This window comes from Conger conger, chromosome 8 (assembly GCF_963514075.1).
Source record: "Conger conger chromosome 8, fConCon1.1, whole genome shotgun sequence".
Classification (NCBI taxonomy): Eukaryota; Metazoa; Chordata; class Actinopteri; order Anguilliformes; family Congridae; genus Conger; species Conger conger.
The window spans coordinates 29,880,716-29,907,657 of record NC_083767.1 but is presented as its reverse complement, the minus strand read 5'-3'; the positions used below and the strand labels follow the sequence as shown (position 1 = coordinate 29,907,657).

General features: G+C 39.6%; 1 protein-coding gene across 9 annotated transcripts in view; it reads left to right on the top strand.

Annotated features, from left to right (window-relative positions):
• The window catches only part of reep1 (receptor accessory protein 1), a 79,799-nt gene that overhangs the window by 13,371 nt on the left and 39,486 nt on the right, over positions 1–26,942 (top strand). For 8 of the 9 annotated variants that reach the window (XM_061250995.1, XM_061250994.1, XM_061251000.1 and 5 more), the window contains exons 2-5: positions 13,083–13,155; positions 13,720–13,796; positions 17,359–17,479; positions 21,951–22,064. In XM_061250995.1, coding sequence (XP_061106979.1) covers positions 13,083–13,155; positions 13,720–13,796; positions 17,359–17,479; positions 21,951–22,064 — 385 coding nt within the window. Of the gene's footprint in view, positions 1–5,066; positions 5,146–13,082; positions 13,156–13,719; positions 13,797–17,358; positions 17,480–21,950; positions 22,065–26,942 lie in introns of those variants that run through there. The other variant, XM_061250996.1, reaches the window with a different exon arrangement.

Here is a 26,942-nt window from a genome sequence, read left to right as displayed (position 1 = left end):
TCCTTTGCATGCCAGACTTCCTGATGTCTGTGACCTATCAATATCATCAGAATATTATTCTCAGACTGTCCTACAAGCAATACTAAAACTGTTCGCTTTTGAATGGATGTCTATTGGGTGGGACTAAATTCAGCTGTAAATTATGCTGATACTGTTATGGGAATGCCGGTAAAGGATCCAAATGCAGACCAGAAATGGAGCGCAAAAACAGAGTTTATTAAGTCCTCAAAAGTGGACAATGCACGACAGCCGACCACAGGGAAAAAAGTAAAACACAAAAAATCCAAAGCTCAGAAGTTACAGGAAACGTGGAACAAAAATATTCTCCAAAAATCAGAACTAGAAAAACACAAAAATCCAAAGCTCAGAAGTTCCAGGGAATGTGGAACAAAAATATTCTACAAACAGAACAGCACAAAGGTAAGCAGAGCAAAAGTTTGACAGCGTTTCTCACCAGCCTTACGGGCAGATACTGGTACAATCTGACAAAGACTGAACAGAAGGGAAGAACTTAAATAACAGAGGGAGGCTAATAATGGGCAGGAGACAACGAGGAACAGGGGGAACCAATCAGGGCAATGATTATGTAAATTAACTGAGGGGAGTGGCAGACAGAGGTAGGTGAGGGCGGGGTCAGGACAAGGAAAAACAAGAGCACATGGTGAGGCAGACAATCACAGGCAAACTAAGACATACATACCATGAAACATAAATATGAAAAATAATGAATTACAAAAAAATAAAGGATCATAAACAATGAAATAAACTCACAAAACACAGATCATGACAGATACAGTATGGAACATATTTGTTAGCTAAATGACTTCAAGTCACCAAGGGTTGCTGCCAGATATGCATCCATCCATTATCTGAACCCGCTTATCCTGATCAGGCTCGCAGGGGGGCTGGAGCCTGTCCCAGCATACATTGCGCGAAAGGCAGGAATACACCCTGGACAGATCGCCAGTCTATCGCAGGGCACACACACCATTCACTCACACACTCATACACTCATACCTACGGGCAATTTAGACTCTCCAATCAGCCTAACCTGCATGTCTTTGGACTGTGGGAGGAAACCGGAGTACCCGGAGGAAACCCACGCAGACACAGGGAGAACATGCAAACTCCGCACAGAGAGGCCTCGGCCGACGGGGATTCGAACCCAGGACCTCCTTGCTGTGAGGCAGCAGTGCTACCCACTGCACCATCCCTGCCGCACCAGATATGCAGTAGATTTGAAAAAGAATAGTTTCCTGTTGAAGTCAATGGAAAAAAATATTCAGGAGAAACAATTATTTTTGTATCAACTGCATATCTGCCAGCAGCACAGTGGTTTGAGGCTGTACTAAATTACTTTCATTTACATAACATTGCTGTGTCCCAAACATTATGGTGCAATGGGGGTACTATGTATAAACACTGCTGCAATTTCTATATGGTGAAACCAAAATGTTAAAAAAATGGCCTTTAACAAAATCTGACAATGTGCACTTTAACCACATTTGATTCATTTTATTACAAATCTCAAATTGTGGAGTACAGAGGCAAATAAATACATTATGGGTCTTTGTCCCAAAGATTACGGAGGGCACTGTACATAAGGAGAAGAGCACAGATTCTTGTGGTATTCCATATCTTACTCTAGAGCGATAGATAGGACCTGAACCAGGAGAGGGCCTGTCCACTCAGGCCAACAATATTTTCAAGTCAGTCCCTGAGAATAAGATGATTGATAGTAAGGGTGCACTTGAAGCACAAATAAGGAGATACAGCCATTGTCAGAAGTGAGGAGTAGATCATTTAGCACTTTAAGAAAAGCAGTTTCTAAACCCTGACCAAAAGACTTCCAGAGTACTATTGGATTGTAGAAAGGAGCATAGATTTAAGCATAAAATTTACATTTTATATCTGTTTAAGCACCCTTGGGCAATGTAGTGTATGCATTATCTATATACATGGCTGGAAGTTTCCTCCAGCTTGATGGGTCACATACTGCATGTCACTGAGGTGAACTACAGTAGCCTGAGAACTGAACATGCAACCTTCAGATTATGAATCCAGTTCATTAATGACAACATTCTTTAATGCAACTCACTGCCACCCTGAAATCCTGTTGTGAACTTATATACATCAGTATATATTTACAGCAGGTGCCTTTGCACCTGTTTTCACTTGTATCCTTGTGGCAGCTAAAATCTTTTCCCTGATTATGCCAGACTAAGTCTCCACATTTTGAGCACAGAGAGTGGTGTACTTTCTATAGTCTAGGCTAGTTGATGAAATGCATCTTGTCAGTTAATAAACACAGGTAGGTATTGAGCTGACCAGCCTTTGTCTGGTAGACAGCCACAACATGCTCTGAACTAGGCTGACCTGAGATCAGTGAGTTGGGTGCTAGTGGCAGAGAAACATAGGAATGGAATTGATTTATCCTGACCAAGCACTGGGGTAGCATTTGCTGTGATGCACTGCTGTTTGGGCTTATTTTAGCACTCTCATGCTCTGTGTTGTTGCTCACAAGAAGCTCCTATTACTGCTGTCTTTTCCAGTCAAACTGGTTCTGTGTTCACTTGTTGGTGCCATATGTCAGCTGTCCACAGGTGTGAGCAGTGAGTTGTGCCCACTCACCACTGTCGGTTGTCCAGATTTATTTACTTCATTGACAGCAAGCCATTATAAAAAGCAAATTGGACAGCACTTACTATTTAAGTATTGTCTATTAATAATAGGCATTTAGAGGCTAAAAGGATAGAACATTTGTAGTTTCCCATGTTGAAATAAAAGCCCCATCCTTCTCAAGCCCCTTCTGTTGACCATTGTGCCACAGAGACACCCATAATTCAATCAATGGTGTTAACAGGAAGTCTGAAACTGCTTACAAATAAATTCTTTGTCTTACATTACATTCAGTTAATGTAACACCCTCAGAAGTTTGTCTATGACATAGACAGGCCCCCTACACTACACTGTCTATGTAAAAGCTAGGAAGACACATGCCCACTGCTACAGCATTTTGAGTGGGCGGGTGATGTCCTGTAAAGGTGCCATTCGCAAAGCACTGCTGCGGGAATAGGTAATGGGAACAGTGAACAGTGGGCCTTCATGGGTTGTATAGGCACACAGTGGGTGACTGTTCCCCCACCATTAAATCTATTTAATATATCTGATATAAGCTCCGGGCTCCTGTTCAGCAGTGAGAAATATATTTAGTGCTATTGGATCTTTTCCTCAGAATGAGCTGTGCTTTAAATAACTGGCACCTGTCCTCCTCAGTCTAAAGCCATGGCACATTACGGCTTAGGTGGGCTGTCTCCTTGCTGTGGGTTCAAGCCACACGCCCTGAGACTGAGATGGTTCATGTGAACATGGTTTTCTCTCCATGTATAAAACTTTATCTGTCAGCCTGAGAACTCTTCTTTAAGTAGACCCATGATCGGTGAGGACTGCATTTTACTGCATTTGAAAGCAACATGTGGTACCTAAGGGCACCTGAAGCTCTTTCGAGCTGATATCAAAAATTAGAAAAAGGGGGCTTGTTTACCTGAACCCTTTCCTGGGTTTCACTTCCTATTTCCCATTCAGGTGTTCCTGGAAACATTCACAAATAATTCTATGCCCCTACAAATTTATCTAATTCCCCTTTAAATCATTTTGAATCATAATGCTCTTTTCACTCTCTATGCACTTGATTGTTTCTTTTTATAATTAAAATTTTGAATGTGTGTTGTGATGTACTTCATATCTGTCAGCAGTGGTGTTGGCCAGATTCATAACCAATGTAATGTTTTACGCACTACTGAAAATATGCTGGTCTGAGAAGCCTGTGTGCCAGTCAGAGGCCTTGTGTTCCAAATCTCTCAGCCACAAAATATACTCACACATATTTCCACACATCACCTGTCACACTTGTGCTTTCTCCCCACGTGAACCATGAATTCATCCACGCCTATACTTTCTCACTTATCTGGTCATAACTGAAGGTGTGGTCAGCAGCCATTTCCTCCATCATGGACGGGCCATTATTTACAGGCCACGACCCCATGCAGTCTTTTTGTAGCACCCCCCCGAACATGCTATATTCATGTTATATTCCCAAATTCAACCAGTCCAGCTACAGAAATCAGATTAGCCAAAGGATTGTGAGAAATACTTGATTGTGATAAAATTTTCAGAGGAGAAGCCTACTTTGTGCCAAATGCAGAGTTAACACTGCTCCACGTGTTTAGATGAAGTAAGCTATTGTTTTCATGGGCCCGAAGACAGAGGTGGCCCTGCGGTTTTTACATGGTGAGCCGGAGAGCACACAGAAGCATGACTCATCGCTCTCCTTGTCCCCACCCTTTTTGCTTCAGTGCTTCTGCTCCCTCCCTACAAAAAAATAAAAGATTTAACAATAAAGAGGGCGGACACTAAAGGGATCCACTTATTTGTCAGGCCAACATCTGCATGTAGTGTTTCAATGTGGTGCAATGCTCTCACAGCATTGCCCTGACATTTCAGTGATCTTACGACATCAGCACAGTGGCAGAGCAACGTTATAAAAACGTATCGTGATGGCTGAGCATGCATGCTTTCTCCACTTAAACTGGGTGGGTAAATGACCTACTTCTCACTGACAATATTTTAATAGAAGCAGAGTGCAGTGTGTGTGTGTGTGTGTGAGTGTGAGTGTGTGTGTTTGTGAGAGAGAGAATTCCTGGGTGGAGTGTGATAAGGTCAGGCTACTTCTGCCTTATACCAGTCCTGTCGTGTTACCTGAGACCATACCAAGAGTGCAGTGTCTATACACATCCCTACACAGTAAGGTATGTGCCTGTGCGTGTGCCTGTATATATTCCTGTGTATACATATGTGCACATATCTTTGTGTCTGTGTGTATGTGTCTTGTGTACATATTATGCTTTTGCTAAAACCACTTATGGATTTTGAAAACGTATTTCAAACTTCTGTAAAACTTTTTGTAACCCCTGATAGTGTGGATTTGACAGTTTTAAGGAGCCAGGAAGTTTTTCGTGCTAGTGTGTACGAGTACGACTTTTTTGAGATATTCTTTTCCCCATGGTGAGTTTTCTCCACTATTTTACAAAATAACTGACTAAGCAGACCGTCAGGTTGCATTTTGGAGCAGCACTACAGAAAAGGGTAAGGATAATGAGCACTTTATTAGGTATTTATTAGGCTTATCTTTTAGCCTTATTGGTGTTCCGCTGCTGTAGACTATCCACTGAACATTGTGTGTTCAGAGATGCTTTTCTGCATACCACTGTTGTGGTTATTTGCGTTATCTGCCTGCCTGTCAGCTTTGACCAGTCTGGCCCTTCTCCACTGACCTCTCTTATTAACAAGGTACTGCTGCTCACTGAATTTTTTTTGTTTTTTTTACATCATTCGTTGCAAACTCTAGAGACTAGTGTGCATGAAAATGCCAGGAGATCAGCAGTTTCTGAGATACCCAAACCACCCTGTCTGCCACCAACAATCATTCCACGGTCAATGTCACTTAGGTCTAAGGGTTGATGTGAACATTAACTGAAGCTACTGACACATAACTGATTGTATGCATTGCACTGCTGCCACACAATTGGCTGATTAGATAATCGCAAGAATAAGTAGGTATAATAATGTTCCTAATAAAGTGCTTGGTGAGTGTACATAGCTAATAGAATCAATACATTCCTAACCTTATGTTGTGGCAACCTGTCCTCTGCCATCTTTTCCTCTTTCTCCCAATTTGGTAGCCAATTGTACCGCTTCTACTCCAATTAGAGTTATTGTTAGATACATCGTCCATACCCATCCCTCGCCTTCTTCAAGCCGTCTCGTCTCACAATTGTGACTGTGATTCCGAGGCGTCCGATGTGCTTATTGTGTGGCGATCAGCTAACCCTGCCAAGTCCCTCCCTCTGGAGCAGCGAGCCACTTATGCCGCTCCACGTGAGCTGGCCAAACTTGGCTTTTGGCAGGACCGGGAGTCGAACCCCAGTCCTCGGGACATAATGTATTTTGATGTGTTTTCTTGTAAAACACACCCTTTTGTTAATCATGTCAGGTGACTGTAACCTGAAATAAAATCCAGACTGAAAGTCAGAATAGTCTATGCCCAGAGCATTCTACATATCACACTTTCCATAAATATGCCCCAGTGTCCATTTATGTACATATGTGAACAAACGCTTGTTTAAACATAGAAGAAATTGTTTTCCTGGATTGACAGGCCTGGGTTTTGGTGCCACAAACAGAAGCTTCTTTTAGAGGCTTGTACCCTCAAGACCGAATAGGGAATCGGGAGGAAAAGCGTGGGGAGGGGGTTTAGCACCACATGCACAGGGCAAGAGGGAAATTGTGCAAATAATTGATTGTGGAGGCAGAAAGAGAAGCTGAGGTATATATGACACAGAAGAGGTTGAATTATATATAACATGGACAATAAGATGCACAATCTACTGCCTCACAGTGTTTGTGTTCTGCATGTAAAAATCTCTGCTAACGAATTCTCTTGCACAAGACATTTCTCCGTGAGAGACATGGTCAAATACAGCCTCTTGGTTTAACCCCTTAAGTTGCACGGGCTGCAATCGCAGTGTAATTTTTTGAATACATTTTTTTATTGCGCAATTTTAAATCAATATGGTAACAGCATATATTGTTTTAAAACGTTAAAACTCAGTTCTGTCTATTTAAACTATTTTACTGTCATTGCTTTAGTTCTATTGTTCTATATTTTGTAACATGTGGGTTGGATCTCACTTTTGGGAATTGACATGCTACACAAATCAGGGTAGTGTTGGTGTCCTTTTCATGGTGAGAATCCAGTGAACCAAATCCATAATAGTTTATAATTCCAAAAATAACAAACTTGGAGAAACATTGATAGAATGCCCATTGTTCAATTAATTTCTCCAGAGGAATTATCATTTTTGTCCATTTAACCTTTGCATACGTGTACAAAGGTACGTTTTGTATTGGCTCTCTGGAACAAGATCACAGGAACTGCAAGGTTTTCTGACCAGCCCCAGTAATACAGTCACGTGGTATAGACAATGCCCATCTCTGTGAGCAATCACCAACATTATGACTTTTGATCATCGTTACGTTTCCAATGCTGTATTGTTTGTTGAGCTTGCATAAAACAACACAGATTTTTTCGCTGACTTCATTGTCCTTTCATTTTCAGTACACACTCTGAGAGTTACGTGCTGGAAGTTCTTGAAACTTTATGCCTATAAAGGTTGATGTTTTACAACAAAAATAAATATTTTGTCTAAGTCTAAATGGAAGACTTATCTGATTGAATAGTTCTGAGGACGACAGTGAAAACACATTTGACTCCACAGATATGACCCCATTTTACATCAGTGAGCATCTAAATACATTCTCAAAATGGTTTATTATTATTCTGTACACTAAAAAATGAGGAGCAGGCCTACTTTTGAATAATAAATGGCATGTGAAATTGTGTTGTTATCATTGGAATTATTGTACTTTTTACAATCTTCTGGTCCTGCTGCTGCCAGATGGGGAGAGAGATGTTGAGAGAGAGATATTGTGGAAGGGTGACTGGCAGGGGGAAGTCAGAAAAGATTTTTCAGGATAAAAATAGTTTTATGATTTAGTACGCAATCCGTAGTATTTTACACCTTACAGACAACCCATAATATCGTTTGCTTGTGTCCTTTCGGAGTCTCCAAATGGCCAAATGGAAACCCACCTTGGCATGGCTTAGAAAAACCAATGCAGAATACTCATATTTGATGATATTGTCATAAAATTTGAAAGGGATTTGTCTAGCATTTTTGCTGTGGTTCCATTCTGTAAGTTCACAGACACAGCCATGAGCACTTGTATCCACTCAAATCTAAAAAATATTTTCAGTGAGAAAAATAGCTTCCACTTCCACTGTGTTTGAGCATCTGTATCTTTGTTTTAGTAATATATAGAGTAATTCTGGCTTTTGGAAAACAAACCCCCAATGGTTACCTTTCAAAAGACACCAGGATTGTTCAGTCACAAGGATTCAAGAGTAGTCAACATTTTATTTTGAGTATGTCATTTTCAAACTTTTTTTGAGAGAAGGGGATTATTATTTATTTGCTTCATCAATAAGAGCAAAAGGAAAAAAGATAATTAAATAAATAATATAATTACTCAGCTGTCATTTTAATTATCATATTCTTGATATTTTTGATATTTAGAGATTCTAGGTACAATCTTTGGTACAATCATTATTATTGAACCAAGCTAATGCTTCTCTGATTATACATTTAATTCCCAAATGTCAAAAAGATATAATTGATTAAAAATGTCATTATTTTTTTGCACCTACTCTTCAGAAAGATAATACTTCATCTTCTGTGTATTTAATAAGCCTTTCGGTTTAAGGCCTGGGCGGATGCTTTGTGACTGAGTAGCCTGGTATTTGGCCTGTGTGCCCTGTGTCCGTGCCACTGAGCGAGGGGTCAAAGGCGACATATGAGAGAGTTGCAGTGGTAACATGATAGCATGATAAGTTGCTGCTGACACGTGGCCCAGAGGCCCTGACGAGCAGACAGACTCTCATGCAACTTTCAAGGTAACAGACGTGAGGGCCGGCAGCTGACGGAAAGAGAAGGTCAAGCTCGATGAGAAGTGTTTGCATGTATCGGGGTGAATTATGGGACTGCTCGTTGGCAGTGTAACTGATGCATCAGATATGACTTACCTGACACAAAAGGCAAAGCATAGCAGACTAGGCATTAACTACAGAGGTCCCAGACTGTGAAAAGTCGAAGAGAATCAAGTTGGAGCTCATACTAACTTGCTTCAGAATTGATTAATACAGCCCTAAATCTAGTATGCTGCCAATAGAGAGTACTCACTCAGAGGTGGTGTACTGAGCACAGAATTGAACTGAATGTTTTGAGTAAAGTTTCAGCCATGTAACTGGAGTGAGTGCTCTCTAGTTGAGGGTATTTACAAAGAGACTAATGTAATAACAATTATGAACAGAAATAGCACAGTTAAATCAATAGTGCATTTGTATCTAATCACATGGCTGTTAAATCTTTTTAAAGAAATCATAAGACACATCTTTTCAGCATTGCTTTTACCTAAGTTGCGTCTAAGTGTTAACTTCTTGAGGGGGTCAGACCGCCCCAGGTGCCTTATCTGAGATTGGACTGCTGACAATATTGCTGACAATGAGGGTTGGACCCCAAATAGATCTCTTTTATTTTTAACATTCTGTTTTAACTATTTATTATTGTCTTTAAAAATATATATTTTTTTATCTAAAAAAAATAAATAAATCTGTTTTTATCTCCTATATACCACATTGTGTTGCAGTTCTGTATGAAATGTGCCAGACAAATAAAGTTTGCTTGCTTTAATTTCCTCAGGACCTCATAATATCTTTTTGTCCTGTTGAGGTTTTCTCTGAGAATATATGTAACAGATCAGATGTATATTAAAATGTTCACTACATAATGCTGTGTTACTATTGTATTATCATATAACACAGTATATACAGCGGGGTGCAAAAAATGGTTTAAATGTCTGTTACAATGAATCTTTATGTGATCGAAAGCAAACCTGAACTCTAAATGGTACATGAGACCTTTCTGCAAATTTTAAAACAAGATTGGTTTTTATTTTTGTTTTTTTACTGTTTAGAAATGATAAAAAAGGAAAAGGGCCCTGTGCAAAAGTTTGTGAGCCCTTTTGGATTATTCTTTGTTACTGTTTAAAAAGATGAATTCCAAGGCCCAGACCCAGGTGATTTACTAGTTAAAGCTTCAATTAATCAGTTGAGTATAATTCCAGGGCTGAACCTTTTATTCTAAAGTAACTCCATGCCTTCTAAAGTATCAAACTGCAGTGGCTGTTCGATCTGATGTTCTATCTGACTACAGGAAGTGTTTACAAGCTGTTATAGTTGCCTGATGAGGACTGACAAAGTACTAACTGACAGGGTTCCCATTCCTTGTATTATTTTGAAAAAGAAAAAAGTAATCTTGCTTAAATTTGAAGAAATTTGTCATGTTTAATATTATACCATTTTGAGGTCAGGTTCACTTCTGCTTACTTAGATATTCATTGTAAAAGGCTTCTTGACCAGGGGTGAACACATTTTTGCAGACTACTGTACTATATTATATTTTGTCATACAGTTTTCAGACATTTTTAAATAATGAAATAATTGTATTTTTGTGACTCTAGCTTTATTTGCAGACCAGGAAGCTACCAAAGCTGGGTAGTGGTGCAAATGTTTCATCCATTTGCACCTGATGAAACTCACCAATATGATTGTTTACTTGTTGTGAAGTATTTTATGATGTTTACATATTAAATCTGCTACAAATTAGGACGTGTCTCGGCAATATACAGAGCACTACAAAAACTGTTTTTGCATTGCGACTGTTTCCTTGGTAAAGAGTCATCTTCTGTGGTATTTTATGAGATTGGTGGATTGAGGGGGTTGACCATTCACAGTTCGGATATATATTATGAATATGTAAACATGAAAAAGGCACATGGAATCAGATATTCTCAGATGTGTTTCCGGCCTCAATCATATGTGGAAATAAATGTGATAATAATCAGAATTGGAGACTTTGTATCCCTGATGAGGTTTTGATTTGTAGATATCCAGCTGAGGCCATTGTTTTTTTTCTTTGCTTCACAAACCACCTGCCTCGAGGTGGTTTGGGAACTTCATTTAAACTTCTTAATGACCTAATTCTTAATAACCTAATAGTGAAAAGTGGTATCATTGCTTCTTTATTTATCTGTAAATAACCATCACTTGACTGGTTAAGGTGAACAACTCTGTGTCTTGTTCTGTCTTTTTTTGACTACAAGTATAATCCTGGTGCCATCTGAAAGGTTTGTTTTCCAAGAGTCAGAATTACTCAAAGTATTACTAAAACAAAGTTCAAAAGAAGTGAAAAGATTTTCTGTTTTTCAGTGGATACAGATTATTGTGGAGGTGCCTGGCACCACAGCCAAAACACCAGACCCCCTTTTCACACCCTTTCAAATTCTATGAACATATCTCCAAAAATGAGCATTCTGCATTGTTTTTAAGCATTGTGTAGGCAGTTTTACAAAATGACATTTGGAGACTCCAAGGACATGGAAACAAAATTATATTATGGGACTTATGAGGTGTAAAATGCTGTATTTTGCTTACTAAAGTATACAACTTTAAAAATCCTGAAAAAAGGGTCACCCTCCCCCTAACTCTCCCTGTCCTTGTGCTTACATTACATTACATTACATGGCATTTAGTAGACGCTCTTATCCAGAGCAACGTACAACGAAGTGCAGATCAAACACAAGTACAAGTGCAAAGAGGACCTGAGAGGACAGTAGAGTTCCGAGTCCTAGTGTAACCATACGGATACAATCGGAACCCTTGAACTTCCAAACCAGCATACCATTTACATTTACATTTTAGTCATTTGGCAGACGCTTTTAATCCAAAGCGACTTACAAGTGCATAGGTTCTACCACAAGTCAAAGCATCACATCCAGAACTAGAAAAATACACCTGGACTGCTGTTCTAAACATATAGTCGTCATCATAAGTGCAATTTTTTTTTTTTTTTTTTTTTGGGGGGGGGGGCGGGGTAAATCAGGAGGGGGGACTAAGGTAGAGTTTGAACAGGTGTGTTTTGAGTCTGCGTCGAAATAGGGGGAGGGATTCTGCTGTCCTGACAGTGGTAGGCAAGTCATTCCACCACTGAGGAACCAGAACGGAAAACAGGCGTGAACGTGCAGCTCGACCGCCAGGTGCCCGTAGAGAGGGAATCGTAAGGCGACCAGAGCTGGCAGACCGGAGTGGTCTAGCTGGGGAGTAGGGAGTGATCAGGGATTGTATGTAATGTGGGGCAGTCCCCTTAGCAGCCTGAAATGCCAACACTAGGGCCTTGAATCGGATGCGTGCGGCAATAGGAAGCCAGTGGAGGCCAATGAGAAGCGGGGTGACATGAGCCGACCTGGGCTGACTGGTGATCAAGCGGGCTGCAGCATTCTGGACCAGCTGGAGGGGCTTGATGGCGCACGCTGGGATACCACAGTTGGCAGCTAGAATACCCCGAGTACAACAATACAATAGCTAATACAAAAAAAACAAAAGCAATATCTATACAACTATATAAGTGCCATTACAGTCTATGGCATATATAAGGCTAATCATGATGGTGAGTTAGGGAGGGAAAGGTGTAGCCTGAAGAGAGTCTCTATGCTGATTGGCAGCATACTAGAGGTCAGAGACTCTTTCCTCAGACAGCAACAGGTTGAGAAGATTATAAAAAATAAGTACAATAATAACATCTTGTCTACTAATATATTGATTGAGGTCCATTGAAGAAGTCATATACGCAACCTCGATCAACAAGTCAAACACATTCCACATGCTATTTATTATTCAAAGGCAGGCTTGTTCCCTATTTATACGCATACTGAATAATAAAATATTTAGAGAATATATCTAGATGCTCTCTGATATAAAATGGGGTCACATAAATTAAAATTCCCTCTGTAATAGAGCCAAAGGTGCTTTCACAGTCTTCCTCAGAAATATTTAAGAATATTTGAGAGACTAAAGGGATGAAAGATTCCTTGGAAGTCCTCCAAATGAAGTCCTCTATTTAGACGTATGCATTGCAAAATAAATGTTTTCTTGTAGAACATCAACCTGGTTGACTCTCTGTTTTTATAACAGAGAATCCAAGTTTTTAGAATTGCATTATTATACAGTTGGTTTGCTGAACCCTTGCCGTGAAAAGGACACTGACAGTACCTTTGTGTCGTTTATGGATTTCCAAAAATGTACAGAAAGCGAGGTTCCCCCACACTTGTTTTGCTACCCACGTTACAAAATACGGAACTGTTTGTCGCTAAAGCAATGGCATCTTAACATAGGTTATACAGATAGAGCCTTGAGTTGCACTTTCAAATGGTGTATCCTGTTACCATAGTGATTGGAAATTGCACCATGAAAAATGTTATTAATGCAATACAGTGCTGTTTTCAGGTTGCACAGCTTTTTTCCTGTGAGCCCTACATGATTAAAGTCTTGTGTTTTGTGACTCTTTCAGGCTGATTTTTGGCACGCTATACCCAGCCTACTCGTCATACAAAGCTGTCAGATCCAAGGATGTGAAAGAATACGTAAGTACAAAGTAGGGCTGTGTGTGTGGGAAATGACCCAGATCCAGTCTAACCGCAATAATGCTCTATGCTTCACTTTAAATAACAAAATGAGGTTTGAATTGCTTTGATGGCACTTATATAACAGTTTTTGGAAACATTATAGATTGCAAAACGATGTTGCTTGAGTATTGAAAATAATATCTGCTTAATCTTGTAATTGAACTTGGAGCATGAAGATATCAGTGATGCATTGTATTTATATTGAATATGCTCCTGAGTAATAATACATGCACATTCAAACTGGTGATACAGGTACAGGAGTGAAAAACTGCATAACTAAAGGCAGTGCAGTCTGCACACTGCAATAATAGATACCAATTAACCAAAAAAATATTTTTGCAGTGCACCTCAATTTGATCAACGTTTCGACCTGTGCAAGGTCTGACAATGTGCAAGGTCTGATTCAGCATGGTTTAGAATGTTGATCATGTTGGTGCGGATTTTGAAATAGTCTCTTTTGCCTTTGCCTAGAATAAAGACAGAGTGCAAATATTTTCTGAAGTGTTCTTTTCTTTCAAACAGGTGAAATGGATGATGTACTGGATTATATTTGCACTTTTCACCACTGCAGAAACAATCACGGACATATTTATTTGCTGGTGAGACCCACAACTTTTACTCACATCAAGAGCTGATACATTAAATTCAGTCTACCCTTCATGTGGTGTCCCCGACCTGTCAATTGATATGCTACCAGATAAACAGCAAATTTTCACAGTCATGTCACCTCAGTCATTCAGAAATAATGGCTACAAAATCTTTTGCTATGTTGTATCAGAAATAATGAAACTTTTCTTCAATTCTTATTTCACTCTTAATAAAATTTAACGATTAGAGATTGAATATTGATAAGTAATCAATATTCAATAAGCAAATATGCTTTATACACTCACCAAGCACTTTATTAGGAATATTTTTCATTATTGCACCTACCTATTCATACGATTATCTCATGTGTGTACAGGTCAGGAGCTTCAGTTTATATTAACATCAACCATCAGAATGGGGAAATGATGGCCGTGGAATGATTGTTGATGGCAGACAGTGTGGTTTGAGTATCTCAGAAACTGCTCATCTCCTGGGATTTTCACACTCACTAGTCTCTAGAGTTTGCAAAGAATGGTGCAAAAAAAATAAAAAATTCACTGCAGACAGAAACACTTTGTTAATGACAGCCGTCAGAGGAGAATGGCTAGACTGGACAGAGCTGACAGGAAGGTGACAGTAACGCAAATAATCACATATTACAACAGTGGTATGCAGAAGAGCATCTCTGAACACACAACACATCATAACTCTTAAGTGGATAGGCTACAGCAGTAGGAGTCTAAAAAATAAGTCTAATAAATACCTAATAAAGTGCTTAGTGTGTATTATGATGGTTGGATGGACCATTTTGCATATGATGACATACACAAAGAGTAGTTGCACAGATGTGTTTGAGAGTAAGAAATACAAAAAACAACATCATCTATTGTGATCAGCAAGACTTAAGCGATTGATAATTGGGTCAATTGTACTTTATTCTCTGCATAAATGTGCTTCGCATTTGCAATTTGTAGAATGCAATGAGAAATTGTGTTCTGTTGTGAACCAGTGATGTTATAGTGTGGAGAGTTCACATATTGTTTTGAGAATATTAATTGTCATTCGACAATTGGGCCAAAGCGATTGAGAAAAACTAGTCAATGTTGGCAAGTGGGCCGAATGGATTCTTTAATCACAAAAAACTAAATTTTCAGCTGAAAGCCTCAAAAGACAATAAAATTGATCAGCCCTAACGCTAACAACAGCCTGCTCTCCATCAAGGTATCAGCACAGATCTTTGACAATATGCTACAGCCCTGTAGTTTATATTCAGTTTGTGCAGATTTGAGCAAACTTTCTAATTTATACCCAATTATTTGCATATAATTAACATGGCAGCATATTATTATTTTGATAAATGCAACAGATACAAAAGCAATTGTACTGATCAACACTCCTTAGCTGTGATAAAATGTCTATACCACTGCCTGTAGTGAGTTATTACTTTTATAAAACAGTTACCAAACATAATAATAAAGATAACCCTATATTAGTAAGTAGTGCCAGGTGGTTGCCATGCAACGTTAGTAAACTGTAATGTTGTTCTGCTAAAATCACATGCTAATTATCTTGCAAGCTACCGTGAGTGAGCAAATAAGAGTTTATGCCTTTTTGATGTTTATTTGTACATTTCCATTGCAAGCACTGAAAAACTGTCCAAAATTAGTGGGAGCATGTTGAGTCGGGCGGCGGCACGGATGGTGCAGTGGGTAGCACTGCAAGGAGGTCCTGGGTTCGAATCCCCGTCGGCCGGGGCCTCTCTGTGCGGAGTTTGCATGTTCTCCCCGTGTCTGCGTGGGTTTCCTCCGGGTACTCCGGTTTCCTCCCACAGTCCAAAGACATGCACGTTAGGCTGATTGGAGAGTCTAAATTGCCCGTAGGTATGAGTGTGTGAGTGAATGGTGTGTGTGCCCTGCGATGGACTGGCGACCTGTCCAGGGTGTATTCCTGCCTTTTGCCCAATGTATGCTGGGATAGGCTCCAGCCCCCCTGCGACCCTGTTCAGGATAAGCGGGTTCAGATAATGGATGGATGGATGGATGTTGAGTCGGTCTACTTGTTTTATTATTTTAAGAAGCGCTGCTCTGCTTTCTCCGGTCCACCAAGTTTCAGTCACCCTGAAATTCTCGTACTTCTGCCTGCTTACGGACACAAATCTCTCTCGCAAGTCATAACCTGCATAGGATAATTTCCAAATCACTTCAAGGCGGAGGCAGTTTATATACGTGCTTACAGGTTTTCATTTTGACTTGAGTTGCAGCTTTGCCACAGAGTGATGCTAGAAACAGAACTCTAAACATTGCATTAGGATGCACAACAGTGGTATATAGAAACTGGATCACTGCTATGAATTGTTTTATAATCTACAATATAGACTTTATCGCAGGATCTATCAATTAATCACACTAGTTTAAAAAGTGTATGCTGACAGCTTGTGGGCAAGCTATGTTGAAAGAGTGATACAAGATATGTGGCCCCAAAGAGCACACATTGGACATGTTGGAAAGAGTCTAGAAGAGTGCAAACTAAGTTGGCAAAATATATGAAATATGCAAAATTGTATATACTTTACAGTGCGCTACTCTAAGATTATGAATTATTTGAGATGTTTGAATCAGCACATGTTGCTTGGCATAGAGTAGACATTGTACATGGCTGTAGCGTGTTGTCAGAGATCTGTGCTGATACCTTGATGGAGAGCAGGCTGTTGTTAGCGTTAGGGCTGATCAATTTTATTGTCTTTTGAGGCTTTCATCAACTGCAAATACTTCACTTAAAACATATTTTTTTGTGATTAATACAGTATATACTCAATGCATCATGATGTGGTGTCCAAGTACATATTCCATTACAAAGACCAGAAAGTGAAAAACATTGTGCATAGCAAAATGAAACCTCAGACTTATGGATTGAGCCTCAACTGAACAAACATTTTAGCACAACTGTATGCTTCAGAGGCCTGAAGCCTATTTTCAAGAGCAAAGCATTTGTTTTTTTAGCACTTGGTCTCTCTGTCACGCCCCCTCCATTGTCATTGAATAATGCTTAGACAGTAGATACTATTGCAATTGCAAAGGAATAATCTATATCAGTTACATTTTTATGGCTATGCCCCTTAATGTTCACTATCCCTGCTTTACTTTTTGTCATTCTCTCCATCCTAACCACATGTTAGTAAGTAATAAGTAAGCAATATAATAGGCATATGTGCAATGATGAAAATGCAGTACTTGAAGTATGCAATACTGTACACTAAATGCACAAAAGGCCTGTGTCTTTTTCTTCCTGCATACCGTCTTGACACCATTTACCGGATGAGGATTGTTTGAAATGTCATTCATGTCTTATCCTCCAGGACAAATTTATCCGACCGGACAAAATTGCTAGTTTACTATGCCTTTATCACACTTGTTTTGAAAGGATAAAACCTGTTTAGAAAAACTGAGTTGGAGACATCCTAATTCGTTACAGGTTCACAGTTGTGTATTGACTGTCAAAATAAAACCCAGTGTACTTATTTAGGGTCATGAGGCTTGATTTTAAGGGAACATTTTTACTTCTTATTCTTTGCAGGCTTCCTTTTTACTATGAGTTGAAGATAGCCTTTGTGGTGTGGTTACTGTCCCCTTACACCAAGGGATCCAGTGTGCTGTACAGGAAGTTTGTCCATCCTACGCTGTCCTCCAAAGAGAAGGTGAGATCATCCCTTGTGCTTTCTTTCATGCTGTGTCACCATTTGGTTATTCACTATCCACATTACAGTACCTAATACATGAATATTCCATGTATCACTGCCTTTAGAGCACTGCCCTGTACATCACTGCTCATGTATTTCTACGCTATATATCACTAGCCTATACATCACTGCTCATATACTGTGTCACTTAAGCAATAACTCACGGCAGGCAGTGGTATATTGTGATGTTATCAAGGCTGTTTGTCAGCCTGACATGCCGCAGAGGACCACAACCCACTAAGATGTAGAGTGAGTTATTGCTATAAATATAAAACAATGACCAAATATGATAATATACATATCATAATGAGGGTTTGGGGTGCAAGGGGTGTAAGTGACATAACTTGTGCACCAAACCCTCGATAGACAAAGTCTAATTAAAACAGTTTTTATGGATAATATCATGACAAGATTAATTTACAAAAAATGTAGTTCCTGGCTGCCCTTAAGTACTGCCAACTCTCTTTTGTTCTGCATAACTAGCTATCTAGCTAGCGTTATTGAGCAAACAATAGTTTATGCCTTATTCGTGTTTATTTCTATGTTGTCATTGTGCAAACATTGAAAATTGTCCAGCATCAGTAGGATCACATAGCGTAGGTCTACTCATTTTATGATTTTGAGAAGGTGCATCACCCTTTCTGGTCTCCAAGTTTTGCTCTTTCACACTTCTTCCTGCTTCGAGACACAAATCTCTCTTACCTCACCTTCCCCATGATCAGATCGTTTCTACATCATGAGGAAGCAGAGGCAGTGTTTAGTGTAGCTCTGCCTCCCTGCTTGCTTGCAAATCCTGGCAACATTGTTGCAGGATCACTGCTATTAACCAATCAGATTGTGAGTTTTGTAATACCCTATAAATCACTGCTTATACATCACTACCCTATACATCAGTGCTCATACTGTACATTACCTCCCTGTACATGTCTGCTCACACATCACTGTTTTATACATTACGATTTCCTGCATCCAAGGCAAGCAGCCAGCTGGACCTGGTCTTCTAGAGAGCCTACTCTGCCTACAACCTCACAGTTGCTCTCTTCCAGTTCTCAACCCCTGTTACTGCCATGCTTTACCTGTTGACCTAGGCCTTTTACAATGAATATCTAAGTGAATGGAAGCGAACCTGACCTCAAAATGGTACAATGTTAAACATGACACATTTCTTCAAATTATAAAGCAATATTACTTTTTATTTACATTTTCTACAGTTTAAAAATAATCAACAAAAGAAAAAGGACCTGTCAGTTAGTACTTTGTAACTCCTCCTCGGGCAACTATAACTGCTTGTAAAACGCGTCCTGTAGCCAGTTAACAGTCTTTCAATCCTCGCTTTTGAAAAATTTCCCCATTCTTCCTGGCGGAACACCTCTAGCCCAGAAATATTTTTGCACAGCATATTTGACAGTTCAACTGAGATGCAGATGAATTTGCAGAGAATGATGAATGGCTGATGTACGGCATATTTGAGATCTCTCATGCAAGATTGTAAACCCAAAGTCAAAACCTTGTGAACAAAGGTTGGATTACACTGATAATGCAGAGAAAATGTGTGATGGGAGGAAATAAAGAGAAATTGTTAGGAGTTTAATCTATCTGACTACATGTACAAGACCAGATCTGAGTTTTACAAGTGAGTAAACTTTCACAGTACTTTAGTGAGCCTACAGAAGAGCAATGGGTAACTGTGAAACATGTGTTAATCTACCTTAAGGGTACCAGTGACAAGTTGTGTTACAGAAAATGTGAAAATGATATGGAACTGCAGATACAAGCGTACAGTGATACAGATTGGGCAGCTGACAAAACTGATAGGAGAAGCACTACTGGTTATTGTGTGAGTCTTAATGAGAATGAACCTCTGATTTCATGGAGAACTAAGAAGCAGCCAACTGTCGCACTGTCCACTTGTGAAGCAGAATACATGGCATTAGCCGCAACTATACAGGAGCGTATACAGTGCATCCAGAAAGTATTCACAGCGCTTCACTTTTCCCACATTTTGTTATGTTACAGCCTTATTCAAAAATGGAATAAATTCATTTTTTTCCTCAAAATCCTACACACAACACCCCATAATGACAACATGAAATAAGTTTTTTTGAAATTTTTGCAAAAATTAAGCTGTAGAAACATCTCAAGGTTGATCAGTGGAAACAGGATGCACCTGAGCTCAATTTTGAGCTTCATGGCAAAGGCTGTGAATACTTATGTACATGTGATCTCTTTTTATTTTTAATAAATTTGCAAAGATCTCAAAAAAACTTCTTTCATGTTGTCATTATGGGGTGTTGTGTGTTGAATTTTGAGGAAGAAAATGAATTTATTCCATTTTGGAATAAGGCTGTGACATAACAAAATGTGGGAAAAGTGAAGCGCTGTGAATACTTTCCGGATGCACTGTATATGTGAATGAAATATGTGAAAAATCTGTTTTAATAGAAAAATAATTTTTTTGGATCATTCATATGTCTGGACAAAATGATATGCAGATGTTTTGTATTTGGAGAGATTTGGGGACACTTCAGCTCAAGTGGAATTTGAATGCCTGTCGATATCGGTACTATATTTTGTACGCAAGTTGACATCAGGTTTGTGCACAAATATAAAGTAGTTCTGGATTGGTCCTTGACTTCATTGATATTATTGGGATACCCCCTCTTAAGTTCACACCACAGGTTTTTCATGGAGACTGAGACTGAGAAGGCCATTGCTGAACATGGTTATTGTTTTTACTTAACCATTCCTGTGTGGATGTTGATGTATATGTCCTGCTGGACAATCTACCTACAACCAAGACTCAGCTTCCTTGCAGAAGCAACCAGATTTTCTGCAAAGAGTCCCTGGTACGGCAGTGGCCCCTAGGCCCAGCAAAACATCAATGACCCCCTCCCATCATATTTCACAGGAGGTGCTTCTCCTTGTATGCATTCCATTTTGCCGCCAAACATGTGAATATTGTTTATGACCAAAACACATCTTGATCCCATCTGACCATAGCACGCTCTTCTACTCATAAGTCCAATGAGGTTTGGCAAACTCAAGATACTTGGTTGACCCCAAGACACAATCAATCTCTGCAATTCTGCGAACTGCGATCCTTTGGTTACTTTTGGCCTCCCCCGCCATCTTCCTTACTGTCTGTGGGGATAATATGCATTGCCACCTCTTCCTGGCAAGTTTGCAAACATTCAATATGTTTTATGCCGTTTTGTTATTACAGTGGCGACATTAGCTCAAGTGGTAAGAGGGTTGTCGGTTTGATCCCACCCTGGATGTGTCGAAGTGTCCCTGAGCAAGACACCTAGCCCCTATTGCTCCTGGCGAGCTGGTTGGTGCCTTGCATGGCAGCCAATCGCCATTGGTGTGTGAGTGTGTGTATGAATGGGTGAATGAGAAGTATCAATTGTACAGCAGTTTGGATAAAGGCGCTATATAAATGCCAACCATTTACCATTTGGCTTTTTCCATGCTGATGGCTGACAAAGGGATTTTGCATACATTTTTACTCTAGTGAAACAGGAAGTGATGGAATGACACAATATAGTTACTTTAGACTGATTAACTAAATTAAAGTAAAATTGTATGTACAATGTACAATAATTGTTTGGGGTGCTAATAATTTTGGCAACTGGGGTTTTCAGAAAAAAATAGATTTCTAAATAAAAAAACATTGAAACATGGGATTAAATGTATTGAAATAAAAGTATATAGTTTTCCCATATGGCGGCATAGATGGTGCAGTGGGTAGCACTGCCGCCTCACAGCAAGGAGGTCCTGGGTTTGAATCCCTGTCGGCCGGGGCCTCTCTGTGTGGAGTTTGGATGTTCTCCCCGTGTTTGCGTGGGTTTCCTCTGGGGACTCCGGTTTCTTCCCACAGTCCGAAGACATGCAAGTTAGGCTGATTGGAGAGTATAAAATTGCCCATAGGTATGAGTGTGTGAGTGAATGGTGTGTGTGCCCTGTGATGGACTGGCGACCTGTCCAGGGTGCATTCCTGCCTTTCACCTAATGTATGCTGGGATAGGCTCCAGCAACCCTGTTCAGGATAAGCGAGTCCACTGTAATTCCTATCTGAAGAGAATAATTATTGTTGTTTATATTATGCTGATTTATTTGTAAACCCTTTAACAACAGTCTTACTATGCTTGTCTATGTCACTTACTATGACTGGTGGCTTTCAGTTTCTATGAGCTCAGATTGCTATACTTTGACTGGTGGCTTTTTCATTTTGGTTTTTGAGCACATGGTACTGAAATGTGCTGGGCAGCTTTGAGTTTCCTCTCTTGTCAGTATTTGTGTTAAGGAAGAGAGGTCACAAGGGCACAGGCTGTGGTCTTCTTTCCTGCCTGAGGTAATATGTTGGAAGGAAAGAACATGCTTTTTGGTACAGCCCATTAATCTATCTAATGCATGTGTTTCTTCACAGGATATTGATGACTATCTGTGCCAAGCCAAGGACAAGAGTTACGATGCTCTGGTGCACTTTGGAAGAAAGGGGCTGAATGTTGCAGCCACAGCTGCTGTGACGGCTGCTGCCAAGGTAACAGCAACAAACAATAATTTCTCACAATGTGTACTGAAATAATACTATTATTTCCCTTTAGGTATTCAGAAATATTTCATCAACTTTTTGCATAAACCAGGAAATGTATGTTTTTAAGATGACCTATCTCAATGCCATTGTTTAAAAAAAAAACAGGCACACACAACACTAAATGTACTGTCCATGTGTACATGGCTCTAGCATTCACATTTGGCAAATGTTTTAATTTACTATGTTTCTTATGGATGTAAGGCTCTTGCATGTGGTCATGCAAAATAGGTATACACTCACTGAGCACTTTATAACATAGAATCATGTGACAGCAACTCAATTCATAAAAGCATGTAGTCATAGTCAAGAGGTTCAGCTGTTTTTCAGACCAAATGTCAGAATGAAGAAATTTTATTTCAGTGATTTTGACTGTGGAATGGTTGTTGGTGCCAGACAGGGAGATTTGAATACCTCAGAAACTGCTGATCTCCTGGGATTTTCCACACACAACAGCTCCTTGGGTTTCCAGAAAATTGTGCGAAAAACAAAAAAACAGCCAGTGAACACAGTTCTGTGGGCCTTGTTAATGAGAGGTCAGTGGAGAAGTGCCAGACTGAGACTGGTCAAAGATGACAGTAACATAAATAACCACACATTACAACAGTGGTATGCAGAAGAGCACCTCTGAACACACAATGTGTCAAACCTCTTAAGTGGATAGGCTACAGCAGCAGAAATAAGTCAGACCAATAATTCTAAAAAATAATAAGAGATACCTAATAAAGTGCTCAGTGAGTGTATATTGGCATGACATATTTGTTCTCCATGCCAAAAACAATTGTACTTGTACATGTACTGTACATGTTAGTCAGGGTGACAGCTGAAAAAAATAGAACTCCCATCATATTTCAAGTCATTCTTGTTTTTTACCATCAATAGGAATGTGATTCCCAATAAAAAAACAATTGTACAATTCTCATGCTATTACTAGACTATAAACAGTAATTTGCTTTAAGTATCCCCCCTTTTCTTAACAAATGCTTGGAAATGGCATGGCCAAAATTAAGCTGCTATTATTCTTGAATCCTTTTGACTACAGGAATAATTATGGTCTCCTCTGAAAGGTAACCATTGGGGGTTGCTTTTTTTTAAGCTAAGTTACCGAAGCCGAAACAGTGAAAGTTTAAGATTTTTTTTTCACACCAAATATATATTTTGTATTTGATCAAATTTCCTTTCAAATCACCATAAATAAGCATTCTGCATAGTTTTTTCTACGTTAAGCTAGGCAGGTTTGCAAAAAGGCAATCTGAGACAAGGACACATGGTAACGAAATTACATTATGGGTGTTAGTGTAAGAGTAAAATACTTTATTATATATATTACATACTAAAATTATCCTGGAAGAGGTGCTGCCCCCATGACTGTCACTCTCCCCCTACCTCTCCCTCTCAACCTCACTGTCCTTGCTCCACCCTCTGGCAGCAGCTGATCATGAAGTTAGAAAAAACAATACTGTTGTTACGGCTATATTTATGTTTAAATAACATCTTGTATACTAATATATTGATTGAGTTCCATTGTGTGACATTTTTGTCAAATACCCAACCCCCATTAACAAGTCAAACATCCAACAATTTCACAATCCATGTATTATTCAAAAGCAGGCATGTACATTATTTATAAGCATACCGAATAATAATCAAATATTTTGAGAATGTAATTAGATGCTCACCAATATAAAATGGGGTCACTGAAAATGCCCTCACTTAATTTGCAATGCCGCCAAACACATACATACATACATAGAAACTATTATTGATTTGGTTCACATGACCCTTGCCATGAAGAAGCACTGAATTTACCCTGATTTTCAAAATGCAGAGAGGTCCCCCATGCTTGTTTTGCAACCTGAAAGTGCTACAAAATAAGGAACCAAGTTTATACAGACAGAACTGTGTTTCATCGCTTTCAAACTATATATCCTCTGGCCATATTGATTGAAAATTTCACCATGAACAAAGGAATGAAAGCAGATGCACCGACTATAGCACGAATACGGGCCGATGCAACTTCCACTGCACGTGTTAGCATTTCCACTGCACGTGTAATCAAGAAAATGATGAAATGAATGATGGTAAAATGTTATTAAACCTAGTTATAGTAGTGGCTCAAGGACATTGTCTTATATAATTGCTCTGTGCCTGATTAATCTGAAACTGGTGAAGCCCTCCCTCTCTTCTTTCCTGTAATATGTAACACAAGATCCCTTTTGGTCACATGATACTGGTGATTATCCTGTTCAAGGCTCCACGGAGTACTATTACAGCAGTCCGAACAGGCGATTGCTTTGGGTGAAAAGTGCAGGGCTTCATTCCTCTGGCAGCAGAAACAGTAAGGGAACTGTCCCTGCCATGAAGATGTGGTCTGGTCTAAAGCTTGTGAAAACTCTGATTAATCATCGCCCAATATAAACTTGATGTATCATTCATTAAAAAATCATGTACAGTGGTGAGGCTCAACAAAGCTCTGAAAGACTCCCATTGTTGCTCTTATTTAGCCTTTGTTGTCTTGTACTGTGTGTGCACGTCAGTGGTACCCACACACACCCACATACTGAATTAAAAGTCCAGAACAAAGGGCGTTGGGCGTTGGCGTGGCATTGACATCAACTGTGTGACATCAGCATGATGAGAGCAGTACAGCTACTCTACAAGGCTAACAGAATGGTGGGAATGAAGACAGACAAGTAATTGAACCAAATTCTAGTCCTGCACCAACATCTTCACCAGTAAGGTTGTATTGTTTACTGCAGAACACAGTTTCCTCAGAAACGGTTGTCATTGAGTGAGCTCCAGTGTAACTAACTACCCTGGCCTGAATCTGCAAGCAATCTCATCCATCTCTGCCCTACCCTCACTTTAGCGAGCAAACAAGCAAAGCTTTATTTGCATAGCAGATTTCATACATATCTGCAACATAATATGCTGGACATGAAGAAAGAAACATAAAGAAACACAGAAGATATATAAACAAAACAAAAGTAAATAATTAAATAAAAGAATAAAACAAAACTAGAAAAGTTCAGTTCCTGAAGAAACTGTGTGGACTAGCTGAAAGCTAGATTGGCAGTAGTAATGGCAGCGCAAATGTAAAAGTGATTGTAGTAGTTGTGTTAATTATCATAGTAGTAGCAGCAGTCTAAAAGTCACCAGTATTGCAGTATTTTAGCAGTAGTTCTGTATTAGTAGGGCTAATAGTTTGGGGTGTGAATGAGTAATTCTTAATTTACTAATGATTACTAAGGTGTTACTAGATGTTTACTAGGGTGACGTTCGGTGGTTACTAGGGTGTTAGTGGGTGATTGCTAAGGTGTTAGTAGGTGGTTGCTAGGGTGTTCCTAGGTGGTTTCTAGGGAGTTACAAGGGGGTTGCTAGGCTGTTACTGGGTGGTTGCTAAGGTGTTACTAGGTAATTGGTAGGTATTTATAGCAGCTAATCAGAGAAGTGAGGTGTTCCTGCATAATGCAATGCAATTGGTTTAATGGAACTATATCAACCATATAAGCATACATTTTTAATAAAGTCTTATGAAACCTATAGAAGTCCATATACATTAATTTTATTAGGAAGACCCATACACCTACTTATTCATGCAATTATCTAATTAGCCAGTCGTGTGGCAGCAGTAAGTAAGCAGTAAGTCTAATTAGGTTGCTAGCATATTACTAGCCCATTGCTAGGTGGTTGTTAGGCATTTATAACAGCCAATCAGAGAGGTGAGGTGCTACTGAATAATGCAAGGCAATTGGTTTAATGGAACTATATCAACCATTGAAGCATAACTGTTTAATGAAAGTCTATGAAGACTATATGTCCATATAAGTTGCTTGGCTATTATCAGTCAGTTATTAAGTGGTTCCTAGGTATTCATAACAGCCAATCACAGGCATGAGGCATTCTTGCACAATGAGATGCATTTATTTTAGCATATGAGCCTATATGTTTAATGAAAGTCTATGAAGCCTATATAGTACATCTACGTAAGTCTATATAAGTTGCTAGGGTATTACTAATCAGTTGCTATGTGGTAGCTAGGCATTTACAACAGCCAATCACAGAGGTGAGGTGTTACTGCATAATGCAAGTGTCAGGTTAGGGGGAACAGAAGAACCAAGCACAGATTCAGGGGTAACAGGAAAATAGCAGGATTAATGACATAGGGCAGATCCAGAAACAGGCAATGGTCAAAATCTGGGATAAACCAGTGATAGTAATTCGCTAGCACCAGGAATGACCTCCCTTGTTTTTTTGACTTGGGTTGGGAACATGCTGAAATAGTTGGGGTTGAGGACTGACCGGCCCCACCCCAAGAGGAACTCCTGGGCAGGACGGCTTGCAGATGCTGCATATGTCAGTGCCAGTCATTACTGTGGATGATAATGTCATCCAGATAGGCAGTGGCATATGCAACATGCGATCTTAAGAGCCTGTCCATCAGACACTGGAAGGACTGTGGAGCCCCATGCAGACCAAATGGGAGCATACAATTTTACAAGTAAGTATAGCTTTGCTCACAAGTCCAATGCATATTGAATTTTTACTTTGGCTTGGACTCTCCTCCCAAGTTTCCTTTAACAGGTCTAAAATGCCACAGGGCCTTCGCCTGTACAATAACTCAAAGGGGGAAAACCCTGTGGAGGCTTGAGGAACCACTTTTTTGGCAAACAATAGGGGGTCAATTTGTTTATCCCAATTTCGGATATTGTGGAAATAAACATACAAATCATTGTCTTCAGCGTCTTATTGAACCGCTCCACCAGCCTGTCGGTTTGAGGGTGGTAGACGCTGCTTCGAATCGACCTGATGTCCAAGAATTTAGAC